Genomic DNA, 20,450 nt, shown 5'->3' with positions numbered 1-20,450 from the left:
TGATAGGTCACGCAACGTTGATATCGATCATGGTCACACGTGCCTCTGAGAGTCGCTGATCCGACTACCTAATGCTTCTAAACCTTTGCCCACTACGATCAATTTAAAAAACAAAACTCGTGCAGTTTATTTTCGCATTCTGTAGATATTATTTTTAACATAAAAATATGTAATTTTTTGTCATGAATAGAATTACCTCTTGTGGATAAAGTAAAAAATCATCGAAAAACTGTTAAATATATTTTTCGAATATGAAGAACGCCTATTTATTGAACCGACCGAGGTCAGTTAAGCTGTACACTAAATCAATTATCTACACCTACTTCGTTTTGATACAATTATTTTTTATAGAAAATATTATTTCAGGTCAAAAAACTCATAGGGATAGAGAGTTGGAAGATTTATAGGAATGCCGAGAACCGGTTCCCATTTCCGATGGCAGAGCCAGCCATCTTCGACTACTAACTCAATGCGTCACTAGTAAATCCCGAACTGTAAATTTATCTTGCTTATTTTTCCTTTATAACCGACCTACAATACATAACACAAAGAATATCCTCAAAGTTAACTAATCATTAATATTCGTCCGTTGTTATGTAAATAGAGTTCTTGGTTTTGCTTTACATTTCTCAGAACATTTATGTATTTTCATACCAATCCCTGAAATATCTGGAACTAATATTTGTAAGTAATTTAATTAGGTTTATCTTTGAGTATTGTTCAATAGTAATTTATATTTATAGATGTAAAAGGATAAATTTTAGCTTTTTTATATAATCATAATATAAGAAAATAAACACAACATAAATAATAATAATAACACCGTAATAATAATTAGCAAAAATGTACTTATTTATAACCATGCATACGAATATCAGGACCAAACTAAATCTATTTGCACGTTAATAACGGATGCCGTCGATCGTAGATATTTTGGTCCCGGAAAGTAGACGCATAAAGAGAAGTACAAACCCGCCTCTAGTCACACGCAATATTGCTCATAAGGAAACGCTAGGACCATCGCCTCAGCTGAAATGTTCCACGAACAAATAAGTACATTGTTTATATTACTTAGTTAAATTAAACAAACTTCTAGTACCCGCCGCTTAAAGCCGCTGGCGAAATCTCATACGCTTGCTAAATAAACAAGCTTAAATATTTGTTACAAAATAGCGTTTTCTATTTCAATCTAGACAAACTATCGGGAACATGAAAGGAAAACAATCTTTTATGTGTCTTAGAAAGGTATTTGATTTTATATTGTCTGAATACAACTATTTATTTACTTGATAATATAAATTCTGTTATTGGATTGTTATTGTTAACTTATTCGTATTTATTTGATATAGCATTTTTATTTAACTAATATATATTTATAGAAACTCATGAAACGAATATGGTAAGATATTTTGAAATACAAAAAGTGTTTTTATATTTAAATAATGACTTATATTACAGCAGTCGATGCTGAAACTAGAACGATTTAAATCAATATGTGCTCAGCGTGTATGGACATAACTGATTCTCAAGGTCCACTTAGGGCCAATATCGTTGACATGCCCTGAAGACGGTCATTGGCGGTGATGGCTCGATAGGGCTCACAGGAAAGGCGTAATAGGCAATCAAATAATTGAGGTTAAACGGAGTACAGCTGCTCTATGATTTCCATATCGTTCCCATTCTTAACACACACGTTATAGCTGTACCGTTTTTTTAAGAACCTATACATCCATATCAAATTGCGAAACGAAAGATATTAAATTTAGCTATAGATATCACAATATTAATAACAACATTTAATTATTAATAATTTATATTGATATACATATTTTCAGTAGAATTTTATGAATGCTTTGTGTTTGAACAATTAGAAACGTGTTTTACGAAATAGAAGGTTTCATACACAATCAATTTGCAATGGGTAAACTTGGCTCTTGGCATTTGCTAATTAAAATATAACACATTAAGATGTCATTCTCCTATCACGAAAAAAATTTAGTTAAATTATAGATACACATGTGACGCTCGATCGTGACACTAATCACTGAAGCCTTAGAGCTAATTCCACCACGCTGCTTCAATGCATGTTTGGATGATGGATACACCAATGTGTCAGAATTTGATCCGACACATGCAATCTTACCAGTTCTGTCACTCTGAAATCTACTACGAGTATATCCTAAATCTTCAGTGGAGCAACGTGGTGTAATAACCTTAAAAGCTGAAAACCCCAGCAGTCGGACACTTACAGGTTATTACTGAATAGTGCACTAATATATAACTAACACAATTCATACATAAATAATATTCACTGTAATATCATAGACTTCTAAAAATTTTACCAATTAAAATGACAAAGCGAACTATCTGACTATAAAGGAATATAATTTGACGCTGGTTTTAAATTTCGCTTACTCATCCACGCCGGCCATTTTAAAACATGTAATATGCGTTAATTAAATCGTAAAAACAGCTTTTTCATTTAACTTTCGTTCAGTTTATGTCATCATAACACCTCCGATGTTTCTGTTACGATCATAACGTTGCTTTTATATAGTAATTCTTTAAAATAATAATACAATCAAACATATCGTTTTGCGTAATAACAGAATTAGCGGTCAAATAATATTAAAGGTAAGAATTATGAATAGCATTTGCATAAAAAATGTTTGAAAATCTATTCATTTCATTTTTTATTTATATATGTCTTATGCAATTCTTGTATATATACAGCTATTTATAAAATTGATTCTTGTAATTCGAAATTGGCTCTAACTGAAATTTTATATACCAAAAAGCAAAACCAAAACAGTCTATTTATGTAGATCTGTACTGCTGGAAGGGCTTTATGCAAGCTCGTCTGAATAGATATCACTACGTTACAAATATAATTTAATAAAGTAATTTTGTATATTTAAATTATAAAAAAATTAATAGTCATAAAAATTGTAACAAATGCGAAGCAATATATCGCTTGTTCACTTGTACAAGCATTTCCACTTTTTCACTGGTGGTAGGGCTTTGTGCAAGTTCGTCTGGGTAGGTACCACCCACTCATTAGATATTCTGCATAACAGCAGTACTTGTTATTGTTGTGTTCCGGTTTGAAGGGTGAGGGAGCCAGTGTAATTACAGGCACAAGGGGTATAACACTTTAGTTCCCAAGGTTGGTGGCGCATTGGCTATGTAAGCGATGGTTGACATTTCTTACAATACCATTGTCTAAGGGCGTTTGGTGACCACTTATCATCAGGTGGCCCATATGCTCGTCCGCCTTCCTATTCTATATATATATATATAGTAGTATTTACTTAGATATTTATAGTAACATGTTCAAATGCGTTTAAATACTTAATATAACATTGCAATACGTTTTGTTATTTAAACTTCGTAAATAAATGATTTCAGGACAGTTTTATTGCTTTCCAAGCATCAGTATTTCTGTAATTCCAGTGACGCATCTCATTACGGACATCCGCCGTTTGACGCCCGATTCCCGGCGCAAATGTTGCAAAAGACAACAAAAACAACATCGCTACAGCTTTAAGTATTGTTTGCTTTTTAGGATTGTTGTTTGTGAAAATGTATATATATACAAACCGTTGCATCTGCGACTTTATTCCCGTGAATATTTAGTATGAAGATGAGTTTTGAGACAATACCAGGACTATCTCGTTTATCAGAACAAAACCCAGGTTCCTGACCTACAACCTGTATTACTAAAATCTATTTATATTTTAGTTGCGTTTTCACCTGAATTGTCAGTATGTAATGTCCCAACTATTTAAATATTGGTTTTGGCTTGCTTTAATGTAAGATATATTTAAAAATGTTCTATGTTTAAAAGAAAATTTATCTTTCATTCTACGTCTTATGTTTTTGGCCAGATTAGTGTAGGTTAAAAATATAAATATCAGTATCTCAGTTAAAAATAATCTATGTACATACAAAAATTAATTTGCTTTGTAGTTATGTTTTTTGTACACACATCTAAGTAATAACGATGATTATGATGACACCATCATAACTAATTTCGTCTAAGGTGGGCAATTTCAAAAGAGCTTAGCAATCTGATCAAAATATTCAGAAGTGTGTAAGGAGACACATCTCACACTCTCAATCAGGACCTCAGGACTTCGGGGTTGGCAGCCTTATATGCTAATCACTGGACCAACGAAGCAGTTTCATATCAAAATATTGTTACACTTAAACAGAATATTTTTAGAAACAAAACTGGAATACGAAAACGGCACGCCTAATGTGTTTCGCCATCTTCTCGAGTAAGTGTTGGTTCAACCACAGACGGAACTTACGAAAAACGATCAATCACATCTTATGCTCGTATAGACGTACATGAATAAGAGTATCATGCCCAATATAGAACAAGGCTTTTCAGTTGTCGAAAGAATGTTTACGAACTTTTTATTAGCCGTCTTATCCATTGTTTTTAAAACCATAAAATAGTTCTAGCAACTAATTAACGGAACATCGCGAAACATTGCTTTACTTGAAAACTAAGTTTCAGTTAGTTTTCTTTTTTAATACTAGTGGTAAAGCTATGTGCAAGCTCGTCTGGGTAGGTACCACCCACTCATCAGATATTCTACCGCAAAACAGCAGTACTTGGTATTGTTGTGTTCTGGTTTGAAGGGTGAATGTGCCAGTGTAATTACAGGCACAAGGGACATAACATTTTAGTTCCCAAGGTTGGTGGCGCATTGGTGATGTAAGCGATGGTTAACATTTCTTACAATGCCAACGTCTATGGTGACCACTTACCATCAGGTGGCCCATATGCTCGTCTGCCTTCCTATTCTATAAAAAGAATCTTTTAGGTAGAAAACCTTATTCAAGAAATTGATCAATTTATCGTGCGAAATTTTTCCATGGACTATCGGCTTGGTTGGACGTATTGTAAGACGTGGGAACAAAGTTGGTCATTGTCCTGATATCTTGTCCTAACTGATTAGTACCTAACACAGTGTTTTTAGTGACACAATGCAATTCCCAAGAAGTATTTAAATATCTTATGTAGCTTGTGAGAAATTACATTTTGCTACTCTTGTGACGCTTTGTTGTTTGCGATCTCACGGCCATCTTTTATTTAACATTTGTTTTCACATAAGATTGATTATTTATTTATATAAAGCCTTTTTGTTGAATAAGCGGAAAAAGGATTTATATTAAGATCTTGATTTTTTTTTTGGCATATCAGAATCTTGAAAAAGTAAATTAAAAATTAATTTTAAATTTAATAATTTGTTGGGTTTATTATTTCCGTGTCTTTTATTAAATACAACAACTTGAATGAAATTCATATAAAAAGTATTTCAAACAATAAGGGTTATCAAATATCAAAAAAAGATCTTTCGAACCATTAAAGCTTAAAAACAGTCAACCTAGTCATTTTAATATTTATAAAAAAAAATATTCAAGGCTAACAAACTCAGTGTTACATTACATAACTTAACTTGAAAATAAAGGCTAATTACAAATAATTGTTATTAGTAATTAATTTACGATCGACACAATGTACAAACGTGCGTTCATCCTCTAATTAAGTAAGAGAGGCGACAATCGCCCGGTCAGTGCAGGTCAAAGCGATTTAATTGTTTGTGATAAGAGAACCGCACTTCGCGTGGGAAGATTCAGCAAAGCTTGACGTCATCAAGACGCTAATTGTCACGTCTTTTAAACGTCAACACCAGCATTGCCTGAACATGTTTATCTCTTAATTTATCAGATAACAATAAATCATTAAAGTAGTATAATTATCAATTAAATAAAATTTGAAAAATGAAAAGCCGTTAACAAATTTCAATTAAAAAATGTGGTAGCGGTTATCTTGACTGATTTCGGATACCGGAGACCAACAAAGTCAAATCATCTGCGCAGGAGGTATTGTAGATTGTAGAGCACAAACGTCAGCAAACAGAACTGAACTCCCTAATCCCTCATTATCTTAATCCAACGGGACGGCAATCCAAAACGACCGGAGAGAATTCAAACGTAGATCTAACTGCAAAATGTGTGCCAGTACACAACTTTAAATTCGGGACTGCAACAAATAATTTCTTGGCATAAAACTTATGATAAGTAATCAATATGGTAAAACAGCGCATATTTAATATTGTAAACGTTAAACGTACATATAGTAAATGCAGATCATTATTTAAATGACTTTTCTCGGACCAGTGATTACTAACTGTCATGGATACAATAGAACATACTTACTATAATTGACATGACATGACAATACTACAAAATTTACGTTATAATTTTCGTTTTTATTTCGATTATTGTCCACAGTGATACCTTTGTAAATAGTATTCGGTTCTTGTAATATGTACTGTGATTGTGATACATATATCAGTCTGAACGACCGGTAGGCACGGGTCACTGCGACAACGAGTCATTTCCTGCGGCCAGCGAACATCAGCCAACAAGGACACGCCAGCTGCTGCTGTGAAAATACGAACCGCAAAAGGCATTTTACCATGGAGTAAACAAATAATGCATAACAAATTAAAATTAACGTCATTAATAAATCAATATATCATATCAATATATCATATTAATATCAGCTTGTTACTTTCGAAAAGCTTGTACACTTTCAACTATTCAATTCATACATATATAATCAATATTCATAATAAAATGATTTTTTTAATACCGTATGTATTGCTTTACCCCTTTAAATACTTCTTAAATTGTTAAAAAAAATCGTATTTTAAACTAGTATTTTAAACATTTGGACTTTGGTAAAGACAAAATATGTGAGTTTATTCTATTTACACCTTATATTATGTATGTACCATATTTTATTAAGTAAAAAATATTTTGCTATACTACTCATTGATCATGATTGAGTTGAAATTTTATACAGTTATTGTTGAAAGATTTCTGTCATAGCACTATACGTTAGATAGGTGGCACAAGTTTGCATCGGTGAAGAGGACGACGACGATCTGGAGACACGGTAGGACGACATCACCCATAAAAGAGGAAAATCATTAAGAACTTATAGCCACCGGGTCATAACGACCCTGGCCCTTCTGGGCCAAAATAAAGTGACACGACGGTTGAACCGTCGGGGAGGACCAGCCCGGGTAGGGGGGGCAACCCCGAGGCCCGTACCCAGACTGGCCTAGGCCAGCCAAGAGGACTAAAAAAAAAGACGTACAAACAGGTGGCGTGCGAGTAGCATCAAGTGTTTACATAAATAAATTAAGCGCATCTTAAATTTTTTGCATAAAAATACTTGATGCTACTCGCATGTCAGTGGGACTTACAACGCATTTTAACCAATTACCTAATTAATAGTAAAGAAACTGTATTATGATATTCATTGTTGTTGTCAGTATATTTAGACCAGTTAACCTTACTTTTCCTTAAAAAATTTCTTCGTTGATGATTAATCACTAGTTAATACCAATTAATGAAGTGTTCTTTAATTTCTCTATGTTCCAATAACGTATAGTTTTTGAAATCGCATAACTCAATCAAAGGCAATTTATTTGGCTTTTGATTGATTTGCACAAGAGTTTATTTATCCAATTTATTATTAATTATTATAATGAATTGCTAACATATTAATTATGAAAATTAATCGGTATGTATGACTACACGTACGGTATACGAAACAATAATATTATTTGGACGTTACATGTAGCAATTGCATTCGGGGTCGAAAAAAAGGTATAAATTAAATGGTTACAAAGTCGAATCGGGATTTAATTACGTGTGTAATTGAATGATACGGTTGAGTTACGATGTATGAAGGGACGCGAGATCAATCTGTCGCAGGATGAAAGAGTGGGCAACCCAGGTGAGGCTTATGACCGCGGCTGACCTCGAGCCAATTACCCGACCATTAGCGCTCCGAACACAATGCTCGCTATTAAACGGATGTCCAGTAAATGCCAGCGATGTACCTTAGGCCACAAAATTTACATTTGTTTGGAAGCAAATCGACGTCAATGACGAACTAGCTGTAAACATGAATGGAATGTGCTCTAGTTGTATATAATGGCCACGTGTTAGTATAAAATGTATTTTATTGCATAATTATATATGTCATTGATCGAATGCCCTGTTATTCAATACTATCAACAACACAACAATTTAGTATAAAGAGCAATTTTTAAGTTTTGTGTACCTAGTTACCGAAAAAAACGACATATATTGTCACATTTCTTAAACAAACCTACGAAATAAACATAAAAATATACGAGTAAGCTTAGTATAAGCATTTTTAATCGGCTTTTATTGGTTTTAGTAATTTCTACAGAATATAACCAGCAAAAAATTCAAAGATACTTTTATTCTCAAATAAAATCACAAATCAATTTTTAATAATGATTTCGATTTAAAATTTTATTTGTTTCGTTTTTTTTTATCATATAAAAATTCTATATGCCAAGCCAACCAAAGGTAGCAAGCACTCATTACATATTCTAAATACTAAATATTGTTGAGTTCCCGTTTGAAGAATGAATGAGCCAGTGTAACTACAGGCACAAGGGACATAACATCTTAATTTCCAAGATTGGAGGCGCATAAACAACTGCAAGGACTGGAAGGAATATTTTTTAGAGATCCCATATCTATGGATGATGATGACTACTTACCATCAGGTGGTCCACCTGACCAGTTACTTGTCCTACCGCCTACCAATTTGATAAAAAAAAATATTTGTTATAAAAACTGTTTATATAATATAATGTAAGAAAAAAACATGGTATAACAAATGGCGCCTTATTCTTGTTATCTAAGCGGGCTAAGAAGGATGTTAGAAGCTTGTGTGTTGGCGTACTGATCTACCAATGTCGTAAGCATACAGGTTAGCCCCTGTCTCTGTGATACTGTAAATTATCTTTCAGTATATAATTTAGTTATTTTATCAACTATAAAAATAGCTGACACCTTGTAAAGTTGTAACTTATTTATTTTTTTTGATTCTAAATATTTAAATATTTAATAAAATAGGTTATCAATAAAGGTTGAAAAACTATAAATATAACTTTAGCTTGCCGTTAGTCTTCGATATTTGAATACTGCATAAATATAATTAAAAATGATATGATGATGATGATATGATGAGATAATAATAATTAATTATAATTAAAAATATATAATGTTTAGTTTATATTAGTAAAAATAGTTCTTGTTCTAATCAAACTTTTTGTATTGCCATTGTTGCAGCAAAATTATGTAATAACAATAAAACTTTAAAGTATAATGTCGTCCGCTAGCTTGTTGCGCTCTGTGGAACCACACCCGCCACTGATATGCTAATAAGCTCCGCAGAGATCGTAAACCGTTTCATATCAGATAACGTAATTCGGAGCTAAAATATAATAAGTTTAGATATATTTTAACGCCATATCTTTCCAAAGTTGAGAGTCATTTGTTTATACAGTCAGATTTTAGATAAAAGTTAATTGCAGTTTGTATAATTGAATTTACAAACTTTTCTTGTTTTATGTCGTCAATATTTTATAAAAATATATATAAGAAATGACAAGAATATAATATTTATTTAGAATAAAAAATAGTAGCTTAAATACTATTATTTAATGTTAATTTTACATAAAACATTAAATAGTAATTTACGTTAGTATTATTAAAGGACCATAAATTGTAAATGATAGACAAATGTTCCTTTTCCCTCGGGGCGCTCGGTATCCGCTACCTGCCGGGCCTATCCAACATCTTTAGTGGACCTCTTTTTGCTTATCTTTCCAAATATATTATTCTAGTGAAGGACGAGCGATACGTACAACTCGTAATTTTTATTTTAACTGTCGACGAAACAATTTAAATTATTAATAATTTTTGCCTCAACAATAATAACTTACATTTTTAAATTGAGTAATCTTGATAACTTCTCATTTGGAAATTACTGAATAGGTATAGTATAGGTAGGCTTGCTTAATTTTCGAAAGGATATTTTGAAAAATATCAAAGTTTATCTAGGTTTTCAATCAGTCGTGTGTTTGTACGTTTCATTCGTCTTGCATAGTAAAAATATATATTAAAATTGAGTCAAAACTCTTCGTACAATTAATCACATAATGTAGATTTCAATAAGTCTCATTTAATTCGATTGTATAACATAAAGGGAAGACGATTGTCTCGATAGAATCAACGACAATTGTTGTACAAACACGAGAAGTAAAGGTATGCCAAGATTCCGACTCTGCACAATCATATTCTTATAGCATTCGTGTATATAACAAAATTCCGCAGATATTTTAAACTTGTCCTATCAATAAATTCTAGCCTTATGGTAATGAAACATTAGTGGATAAGGATTATTGCGCAATACAATAACTCATAGTTGATAAAAAAGGCGTGGAATTCGTTTTCGTTGATTTCTATATAGGACAAATCTATGTAATTGTATATATTGTACATCGTTAATTATGTATTTTGTTTGTAAAAGGACTTAATTACTGAATTCCCTTCGTTATTTTAACCTATTTACTAATTTCATAGCGAATGTATCTGAACTAAACTAGTAAACGTTAACCAGTATAATAACTGAATTAAATAAGCATGTATAATCGAAATCTAAGGCGGAGGAAATCGAGGTGCCCAGCTAGTTCTGATATAACATTGAAGTTCATTGACAATAAACGAAACCTATCTGACATGAAACATCACGATTGTGACGCTACGTAGAGGTTCTGGTTACCTAATTAGGCAGAGTGGCTTAGGACCGCCCACTGAGAACTTGTATATCTTTGAAGTTATTTGCTGCAAGTTTTCTTACGTCGTGTTTATAGAGTATCCGATGCCAAATACGCAAAAACGAGAAGCGCATCGTTAAATGTATAATGGACTTTTAGTTTTCCATCGTTCGAATTTTGCTGTTTTTTCACAAAAGAAACGTTTGAATTTATTATATTGTTTTCTTTAAACTATATGTGTAAACACAAATATAAAGACCTTTTTAAATCAATTCAGCAAATTTTAATACACTTTACGATGGCAACAGATGGAAGACATATTAAAGTTTTTATTTTAAATATAATTTAATTTGCAAAAAATAAGTTGTCCAAATCCGCTATAGACGTAAATAATAATGTTGCAGGTATTGAATAAACCCATGTGGTAGCACCTGACACGTTTCCCTTGTAAGACTGACACCAAGATGGAGCGTCCATTTGCTCAGCTTGCTTCGTAGAGATAACAGAAAAGCCTGAGTACCTGCATATTAACAACTTTGTATTACCGTGTTCTTATTATTTATATATAATTATAATTAAAAATAATAAGGAAACAGCTGACTATAATGAAAACGTATATAAATACTATATACATTTATAACAAACTAAATATATAGTTTGTTAAAACAAAATTTCCGCATTTACTTTATAAAACAGTTTCGAGGACTTTTATAAATAAAATATTTTTGCTAGGTTGTTTAGTTAAGAGTATTCTTCAACGACTTCAAGTTAACTTCTAACTCAATCATTACCTACTAAATTAACCGACGAAGTGCATTTCTATTTTATGGCCCCTCATTTAGACGCGACAACACAAAACAAAAAATATGGTAAAACTGGCAACGTTTTGTAGAGAAGTAAACGTGACAACGACGCACGCGCATATTATTGTAAAAGAGATAGAGAAACTAGTCGGGTAAGTTCGTGTAGTGGCGCCCCCCCTCTGGTTGTAGCCGCCAGTGCCGTTGCCGAGTGCGTTGCGAGTGTACGTTCGTGCGTCGAAATCTCCTCGACATCTAACGCCAACTGTAAACACTGCCCAGAACAGACGCGTTACACTTCAGCTTAGGAACCGGTTGCTGTGATCAAAGAGGTTGACTACGATTTGTGACATCGATGTGTTACGTGACCTTTTTAACTGTGTTTCATTTGAATTGTTAAGTGTTAATGATTTGTGTCAGTGAAAACAATTTGATGATGCGATGACCTGTGTTATAAGTGGCATATTGGATTTTTACTGAATCAATATTAAATAACTAAATAAGGTGAGTGTCCGAATTTGAATTACCTATAAATATTTTAGGCGGTCCGGCACAGCACTTTATAACAAAAAGCTCAAATGTAGGGGAGACCGGGAGAGAAGAGTGTACGCGTATATTGTTGACACAGAACTTATTTAACCATCAATTTAGTTTTTAACGGACTCTTTATAATTGTCATCTTTAACTTACTAAAACGCTACTTTTTCTTTTTACATATTATGATATTGAAAAATAGCGTTGCTTATATTTTCGTGATTAATTGACTGTTATTGTTTAGTAGTCTTATATAATATACTGCCATTATATAATTTCCTTTTAGAGCGAGAGTACCAATTATTTATTTTATCAATTACTAAGAATATGATGTACTAAAATGTGTCGCTAAAAAATATATGTACATATATAATTGTCTGAAATAATTATAGCGTTTATATTTACTAAAAATGAAAATTAAGTCCCATAATTAACAAAATAGCTTTAGTCACGACCACAATCGTAAATGTGGTGCACCTACTTTGAAGCAATTGGTTGGCCCGCTCCCCGAACACAGACAAGTCGCGCTGCGGGGTGAATTGTACACCATAGTCAAACGACTACGCTTTTGTTAAGCATTCACGTGCTTCAATATGACATTACATTATTCTTATTCGTTATGTTCAGCTGTTATTATTCTTCAATTAACTAACAAATAATAATTGCATTAAAAAACTAATTAATTTCGGTAAAGATTCGCTTGAAAATTTTCGATGAATATTATTTGTAAACGCTAATGGCTATTTTATAATGTCGTATAAAAGCACGTGAAGCGTAAATTTATAAAAACTAACAAGTTTGGGATGAAACCAAAACTGGTTACCACAACACCAAAATGTCTAACTATGTTATTGGCGGTTAAATAGTCAGCGTATGAAATATTATGCCACTGGGACCCAAATTTCGCTGCATTCAATGTTTTATAGGAAAAAGAAGCATAGCTAAAACCTATACAAATAATCAATCATTTTTATTTTTTTAAAAATACATTAATTTCTTGCTATTTTTCTTACTATCTGGAGTTTGAAAATCAAAATTTCTGTCTATGTTTCGGTAACATCTACATTCTAGGCAACAAACACGTGCCAATTAGGTTCTAGGTATAAACGATACATCAGCGGAGTATAAGTCAAACTACCACTTACCTATAAATTTTCAAACTAAAAATATTACATAAATATCTGAATAATCAATGTAGCCATAAACAAAAACGTAAAAACTCAATTTCCTTTATCAATTCGTAATTTAATATAAGTACGTTTATATCCATCATATTTGAATGATTCACTTAAGAGATTCCTTCCGCTAAAGTTATTTATAAATAGAAGTAACAATTACCACGGTTACTAAATTAAGTACGTAATGAATGAACACATTATCAACATCCTGGGTAATTGCGCATACATCATGTCGTGTCAAGATAATGAAAAGTGTTGCCGTAAAGATATCAAACTGGTTGTAAGATGTTTTACGAATTATACCAATTTTTTATAAGTACAATATACCAAAACTAATTGTGAACTATAGAATACCATATCCATCTATTACTACCACTACCATATATGGAGTTTAAAAGTATTATATTATACCGTAACAGATAATAGACGTAAATACATATATAACAATGGCGCAAGTTTATATGGAAAATAATTAATTTTCTGGAATCAAAATTGTTATCCCTATTCATTGTGGCGTTCAATGTCATCTAAATCAACAGGATATTTTACATTGATTTAAAATTTGCAAAATAATGTAAAATATCCTTGACCAACATATCGATAATATAATTTACGACATTTAATCAATTCACGATATTATCAACTCTGGTATAACTTGAAAATTTACATCGATATATCACAGTTATTATTGTTTGTCATGATATAAAATTGAACTGTACAGACAGAATTCTAGAATTGCTTTCATAATATTATTTAAAATATTGTATAATTGAAAACAAATCGTTCTTAGGACGGATTAATGATTTTAAACATTAAATCATAATAAGCAAACACTAAAACACCTAGCTCTCATTATTCAAACAATGACTAACAACTATCATTCATATTGTTTGCTTATTGATTCATATTTAATATAATTTGTGATAACGACTCGGCAATTAGTAAAAATTTTTTTTTATGACTGCGTCACATTTAACACCTTTTTATACTGATATTTCTTCTCTATTTTTTTTAATACTAGTGATTTACTTTTATGAAGTTTAAAAAAGCACAATATTGTTATTATTATTGAAAATATGATTATACAAATATTTAAAATAATCATGTTTTTCGCACACAGCCCTTAAGTAACAATAAATACATAACATCATTATTGTCCTTAACCGTTTATAATATTGCGCGCTTATGCAATTTTTTAGAAATTTTTTGTATGTTTTAAATATCACTGAGTGTAAAGTCTCCGCGAAAATTAGCGCACCGACATTTTTCCGACTACACAATGACATACAAGGAAATGTATAACACACACAACACGGCTCATAATAAGTTTTTACGATAGTATTTTTGTTGTGTTGTATACATTATCGACATAACAACTTTTTTGTTATATCTGTGCGATTAATTTTAATACATAATAATATAATATAATGGACATCATAATGAATTGAAAATGTTATTTATAAAAGATCACAATTTTTTTGTTTTTCTGAGCTTTGTTTGCATTTACTTTGACTTGATTTGATTAATATTTAATTACGCAAACGGATCAAACGATTAAATATCTCAGTTATCTCGTTTCAATCAAGTTATAAGGTGATTTAAAGTTGGTTTTCTCAAACAACACAGTATTTTTACTTTAACATTTTTAAGAGAAGTCATGAAACTAGTCAAAAGAAAATACCTGAGGTTTTTCTTTAAATCAAAGTTGAAAGATTGTATTCAAAAAAATAATGTGTTGTACGACTTATTTTGTTTCTACGATCGAATAATTTATTAATGATTACAAAGATATTTAAGGCTGATTTTATTATTTATGCACACTATATTTAAAAAAAAAATACCGAGCTTTTATTATTTCAGTATGATGTCGCGATATTTTTCCTAATTTAATTTAACATTATTAAATTTGATTTGTGTTAATTTAATTTTAGTTAACCTGGTTTTAATCTAAGTTAGTTTGTTATTTTATATTTAACATATTTTGGCTTGTAATAAAAATCTTCATTCACCCCTTTCAGAATGACGTCCGAAACGATTACGTATTAATTAAAAATAGAATTACCTCTATATTTTTATATCTACAATACCGAGAATTGACGTACCAATTTTGATAGTATATAATGATACTATATGCAGAAAGCAAGTTTAATCGAGTGTACTCTTTAACGAAGTCGATCATATGGTCGATTAAAAATTAAACTGCATTTTTCCTGAACAAAAGTGAAAGGTGCTCAACTGAATTCGAATCCGCATTCTTAAAATACAGTAGTTTATATGTTATAACGGGTATTTATGATAAATAAAGACAAAAATGTTAAGTAAACATGCAGTTACATTAAATAATTTAACATCGGACGAAAAAGTATACTTTAAGTGATAGTATTTTGACCTTTAATAATGAACGTGTATCACAATTTACGAAATAAAATGTTATATGTTAACATATTTAAAAACTGTAATAGCTGAGATGGTCCAGTGGTTAGAACACGTGAATTTAAGTGCGGGTTCATCGGTTTTTCATATGCTTATTCCCATTTAGAATTCATCTCGTACTCGGCGGTGAAGGGAAACCTCGGTAGGATCTGTATCAGATGAAAATCTGCTACAAAAAATACTACAGAACTTCTTGCAGTTTCTTCTCTGCAAAATCTTCATTCCGAACCGGTACTAGCTTTACTAACTTTACTTTAAAAATGACGATTCGAAAATACTTTTTAAAGCCTACGTGAATAAAGTATATTTTGATTGTTTGACCTATTGATCTGCCATTAAGTGTGTATCCACTAACCCGCATTAGATTAGAGCGGTGGTATAAGCTCCAAACCTTTTCCTCAAAAGGAGTGGAAGCCTCAGGTAATCTGTCTTTTACTGGCTGATACTTTATTTTTCTCTGAAAAATGATGATGTATAAAACTAACCGTTGTGTGATATTTATCGTGACAGTACACGACGATACAACGAATATATAACAATACATAAACGCATTAAGGACGATTGATGATCTCCATTAAATCCTTTTTCGAGTCTCAACACGTATGTAGTTATCCGCTATCCAGTGCACGTTCGTTTATATGCCATACATTTCACGCGTGACATCGCCAGAAGCTGCAATAAATTATACGCTGATACGAAAAAATACGATAAACTGTCTCCATATATTAATCATATTCTTATGTAAATTGTAGGAAAAAGGTACACGAGAACCGCAGCTTCCCGCATAGCGTGGGATCGTTCGGATGCAGCACCACAACCACCGCTTCGGGCTCAAATGTCAACCACATCTATATAATTATAAGCCTACCTTGGTCACGCTACACGCATGTGAGCGTAATCCGGTCGAGAAGCCATCGATATGAAAATAAATTAAACCTGTATACATTTTTTATAGCGCTTTATCCTTTTTGGTTAACGTAAATAAAATGAGACCTAAAGAACGGGTAATGTATGATAATAATTCATACATATATATCGGCAATACAAAAACTCCATATCGTAATATCCTTCGACTTACTCTGTTACAGTTTTTTTATTCAGGTGTTTCCAGCTATAGAATAATTTAAGTGAACTTATATCTTTTAAAAATAATATTTTAATGACTCTAAAACGAGAACAAATAATGTAGCTTTTATTTCATCGTTAGTACTACATAAAAACTGTACTATTCAATTTTATTTCTTTTAAACATGTTACACTTATAACCAGTGTGGATTAAACAGCAGGCTGAGTAGACCGAATTTTTTGTATTGTTTGTGGCACTGTGCGAAAATGAAGAAAAAATCTGTAAGACGAATTCTGAAGAAATATGTCTTCAAGAAATACTACCAGCGATTCATACCCCCTTTCTTTTCTTTGCAAATGCAAGATATATAAACTATTTTCGTGCAATTTCAATTCACACAGACAACTGTGGATGTAAGGGTGACAAAAAAATATTCTACACTTTGAAAATGTGTAAATCCGCCACTGCTTATAAGCCACTACTTTTTTTATAATAAACAAAGCATTATGCGCTACTTATTGAACATAGTTCTAATATTTGTATATTATTTCTTAATATTTGTTACTTCATTAACCAACAATGTTATGTAAATGTTGCACTACTGATAATAACTCATTTGGTTGATAAAGTAATTGTGTCAGTAGATGAAGTACCGATTAATTTCAGATCTGTAAGCGTAATATTACGCAGACAACAAAATAAACGAACTACGCTACCACACTAACACCACATACGATAAAATCACGATGGAATAATAATTTATCATATACTTATAGTAATTCTAAGAATCCGATAAAGTAGAATAGAAAATATTGCATTATACACGCCCCCGATTCATCCCTTTGTGTGACATCTGCGTTTCGCCTGTGTTGAACAGCCGCCTTCTGTTACATTAAAACTGCCAACCCTTTTTGATATTACAGCTAACTCAATTGCACATGATTATCTCGTTGCATAGTATTGTATTATACCAAATAATACTATATAACACAAGTGATAATAATAAATTTAACTACATAGTTAAAATGTGCAACGTAAATCCATTAAAGTTTTAATGACTTATTTATATCGTAATATGTTTTTGTTAACATTATATAATTATGAGTAAATAAAAATATGTTCGGATTAAGTATGAAGTTAAATTCTCACGATCACAATTCTAGTTATCGTAAAAAACTAGAATGTGAATCCAGTCTGCACGGATGCATGCATGGCTCATTCTCGTTACGCCGAACGGTTGGAATTATCGCCAGGCGAGCAGATTCATGTCACATGCTTTGAATACGAAATTATCTCTTGTCTATGTAGAAAATTGGTGCCCAAAATTAGAAGAGGTTAAAAATGCTGATAGAAGATATTTTGACGATCATATTTCATCACTTACTCGTTGAATTATATATTTGTCTACAATTTTTATTACATATGTACATTGTTCTTAAGACTTTTATAAGTCAAACTCGTACAAGTACCTACACACAGTTAGATAGTGACATGGATAACATGTTATCTTTGAGTTACGATTAGCTCGGAAACGAGGCAATCGTAATAAAAACAAGGTGATAATTAATTATTTTTCTTTACATTATTTCTTTTGTTCTGCATATATTTTTACAATTTGTCGCGAAAATACTTAATATCAAACTTTCGGACATTCGCAGTCTCGGTAGAGTCGATAATATGTTCGATAGTCTTTCTTTTTACAAACAAGGTATAGAACCTTATACTTTTTTTAGTATCTAAAACAATACATTAACTCAATGTTTGTTTCCAGAAACGGCTGTGAAAATGGCGCGCTTAGAAATGGCTTTTAGGTTTTAAGCAATATGGCCGTCGCTCGCGCGGTCCTGGTGTTGCTAGCGTCCACTGCACAAGCGTGGATGCCCGATGCTAATGCTCGAATCCATGTAAAATATGGTAAGTACAAATTATATATAAAAAAAAAATCAAAAATGTCCTGCTTACCCGTGAATAGCTATGTAACTCTAATGTAACTGTAATGTTAAGTATTAAAATTATACTGAGAATAACTCCGGGTTATTCTCGTAACATTTTGCTGAAGAAAACTGAATGTTATTTCAAAGCAATGTAATTCCAAAAAAAAATACCACATTGTTTTTGTTATGTGAGAACCTTAAAATGAATAGTTATGAAATCGAAGACTCTCATTGTTGTTAAAGCGTATAAACAATTCTTCGAGTGCATTGTTCCTTTGATCGCCTGCAATTAAAAAAAGTCACAAAATATATTGATGTTTTTTCATCAATATTAATAATTGCATGGTACATAAATTATGTCAAGAGAATTTCTACAAAATAATATTATATGACGAAAATGCCTTCGTGTGTTGATGTGAAAATGTATAATTAATAATTTCTATAACAACTAATAAGGCTAAAATTAGGTAAATATAAATTGTCAGCAATAACCAACATAATAATAATATATGGTAACTGAAATAATTCATATAATCGTTCACTTAATATTCTATTCAATTTCGTAGTGTTCATAGTTAGTTACAAATTGGTTTGTTACAGGCGATGACACTACGGAGCAGTTCGTGGGCAACACAACGGGACCAAACCACTTCCGTATTTTAGACAAAGATGACTTCTCAATTTTAGTCGGTGGCAGGTTAGTTTTAACAAACTTTGTTATAAATTTGAAAATAAATCTCTCTATCATTCCATATATCTATTATATATTTATAGATGATTCACAATAATAATGAGCACAATAAACAGCATAAACCTTTTGGTTATATAAGAATATTTTTTTTGTAACTTTACAATAAAAAAACAAACATTGCCAAAACACATAAAAAATTCAGGATGTCGAACATATTGTTAGAAAATTTGATTAATAATTTCTTTAAATGAAATATTCATTAATATTTCCTCAAACCATTTTGTCTTATACATGTAATAATTAATATTTTCATTTTTAGGAGTACTGTCTTCAACCTCAGTCTTTACGATTTATCAGAAAATGTAGAACAGGTGAGTTACTTATACCTTAACTTATTCATCTTGCTTATTAGGGTCCGTTCACACAGACCGGCTCGGAGAGCATCGGCCTGCTTTTTTCTTTTCACACAGACCGGGTCGTATACGCTTGGAATTGGCCGGAGCGGAGCCGCCAACTATTTCACATCGACCGGCTGGAAGAGATCTGAAAGCGGGTGCGAGCGAGAAAGAGCACGCAAGCGGAGCCGGTCGGCTCCTTTTATTACTTCACACGAAGCGCGTTCAGGCATTTTTAATGACAAAAAAGGTGCAAATGCAAAAATAAACTTTACTACAATCACTCAAAACACTGTTTCCAACGTGATAAAAATCTGCTCTCCTCTCCGAGCCGGTCTGTGTGAACGGACCCTTATATTGTTTTACATATACAATAAAACTTCAAAATTTGGAAACGCTTAGTCTTTTACGTGTGTTCTCTATGATATATCATGACATTGGCAGAATATTTTGCACGATAAATAGTATAGTAATACGAAATAAGAAAATAAAAACAAAAATAATATACCGTCACATGACAAACGAACACTAATACAATCAAAAGGTTTTAATTAGTTAATAAAATACAGATTAAAAATTAGGTCCGTGATTAAAACCAATTGTGGCAGTATTTGTTTTTTTAAATGATTGATGCTAGAACATAACTTAATATGTTTTTTTTCTTTACAATACCGGATACAAATGTAATAATTCAAATGTTTTTTTTTTAATACAACACAAAAATA

At 31.7% G+C, this 20,450-nt stretch overlaps 1 protein-coding gene across 2 annotated transcripts in view; it reads left to right on the top strand.

Moving 5' to 3' along the window:
• Nucleotides 1–20,450, top strand: part of LOC126770051 (semaphorin-1A) — a 45,151-nt gene that overhangs the window by 15,750 nt on the left and 8,951 nt on the right. The window contains exons 1-4 of one of the 2 annotated variants that reach the window (XM_050489233.1): nucleotides 11,694–11,998; nucleotides 18,477–18,619; nucleotides 19,240–19,336; nucleotides 19,650–19,701. In XM_050489233.1, the coding sequence (XP_050345190.1) occupies nucleotides 18,529–18,619; nucleotides 19,240–19,336; nucleotides 19,650–19,701 (240 nt within the window). In that variant the 5' untranslated portion in view covers nucleotides 11,694–11,998; nucleotides 18,477–18,528. Of the gene's footprint in view, nucleotides 1–11,693; nucleotides 11,999–18,476; nucleotides 18,620–19,239; nucleotides 19,337–19,649; nucleotides 19,702–20,450 lie in introns of those variants that run through there. The other variant, XM_050489312.1, reaches the window with a different exon arrangement.

This window comes from Nymphalis io, chromosome 1, assembly GCF_905147045.1.
Source record: "Nymphalis io chromosome 1, ilAglIoxx1.1, whole genome shotgun sequence".
NCBI lineage: Eukaryota > Metazoa > Arthropoda > Insecta > Lepidoptera > Nymphalidae > Nymphalis > Nymphalis io.
This window is presented reverse-complemented; position numbering and strand designations above follow the sequence as displayed.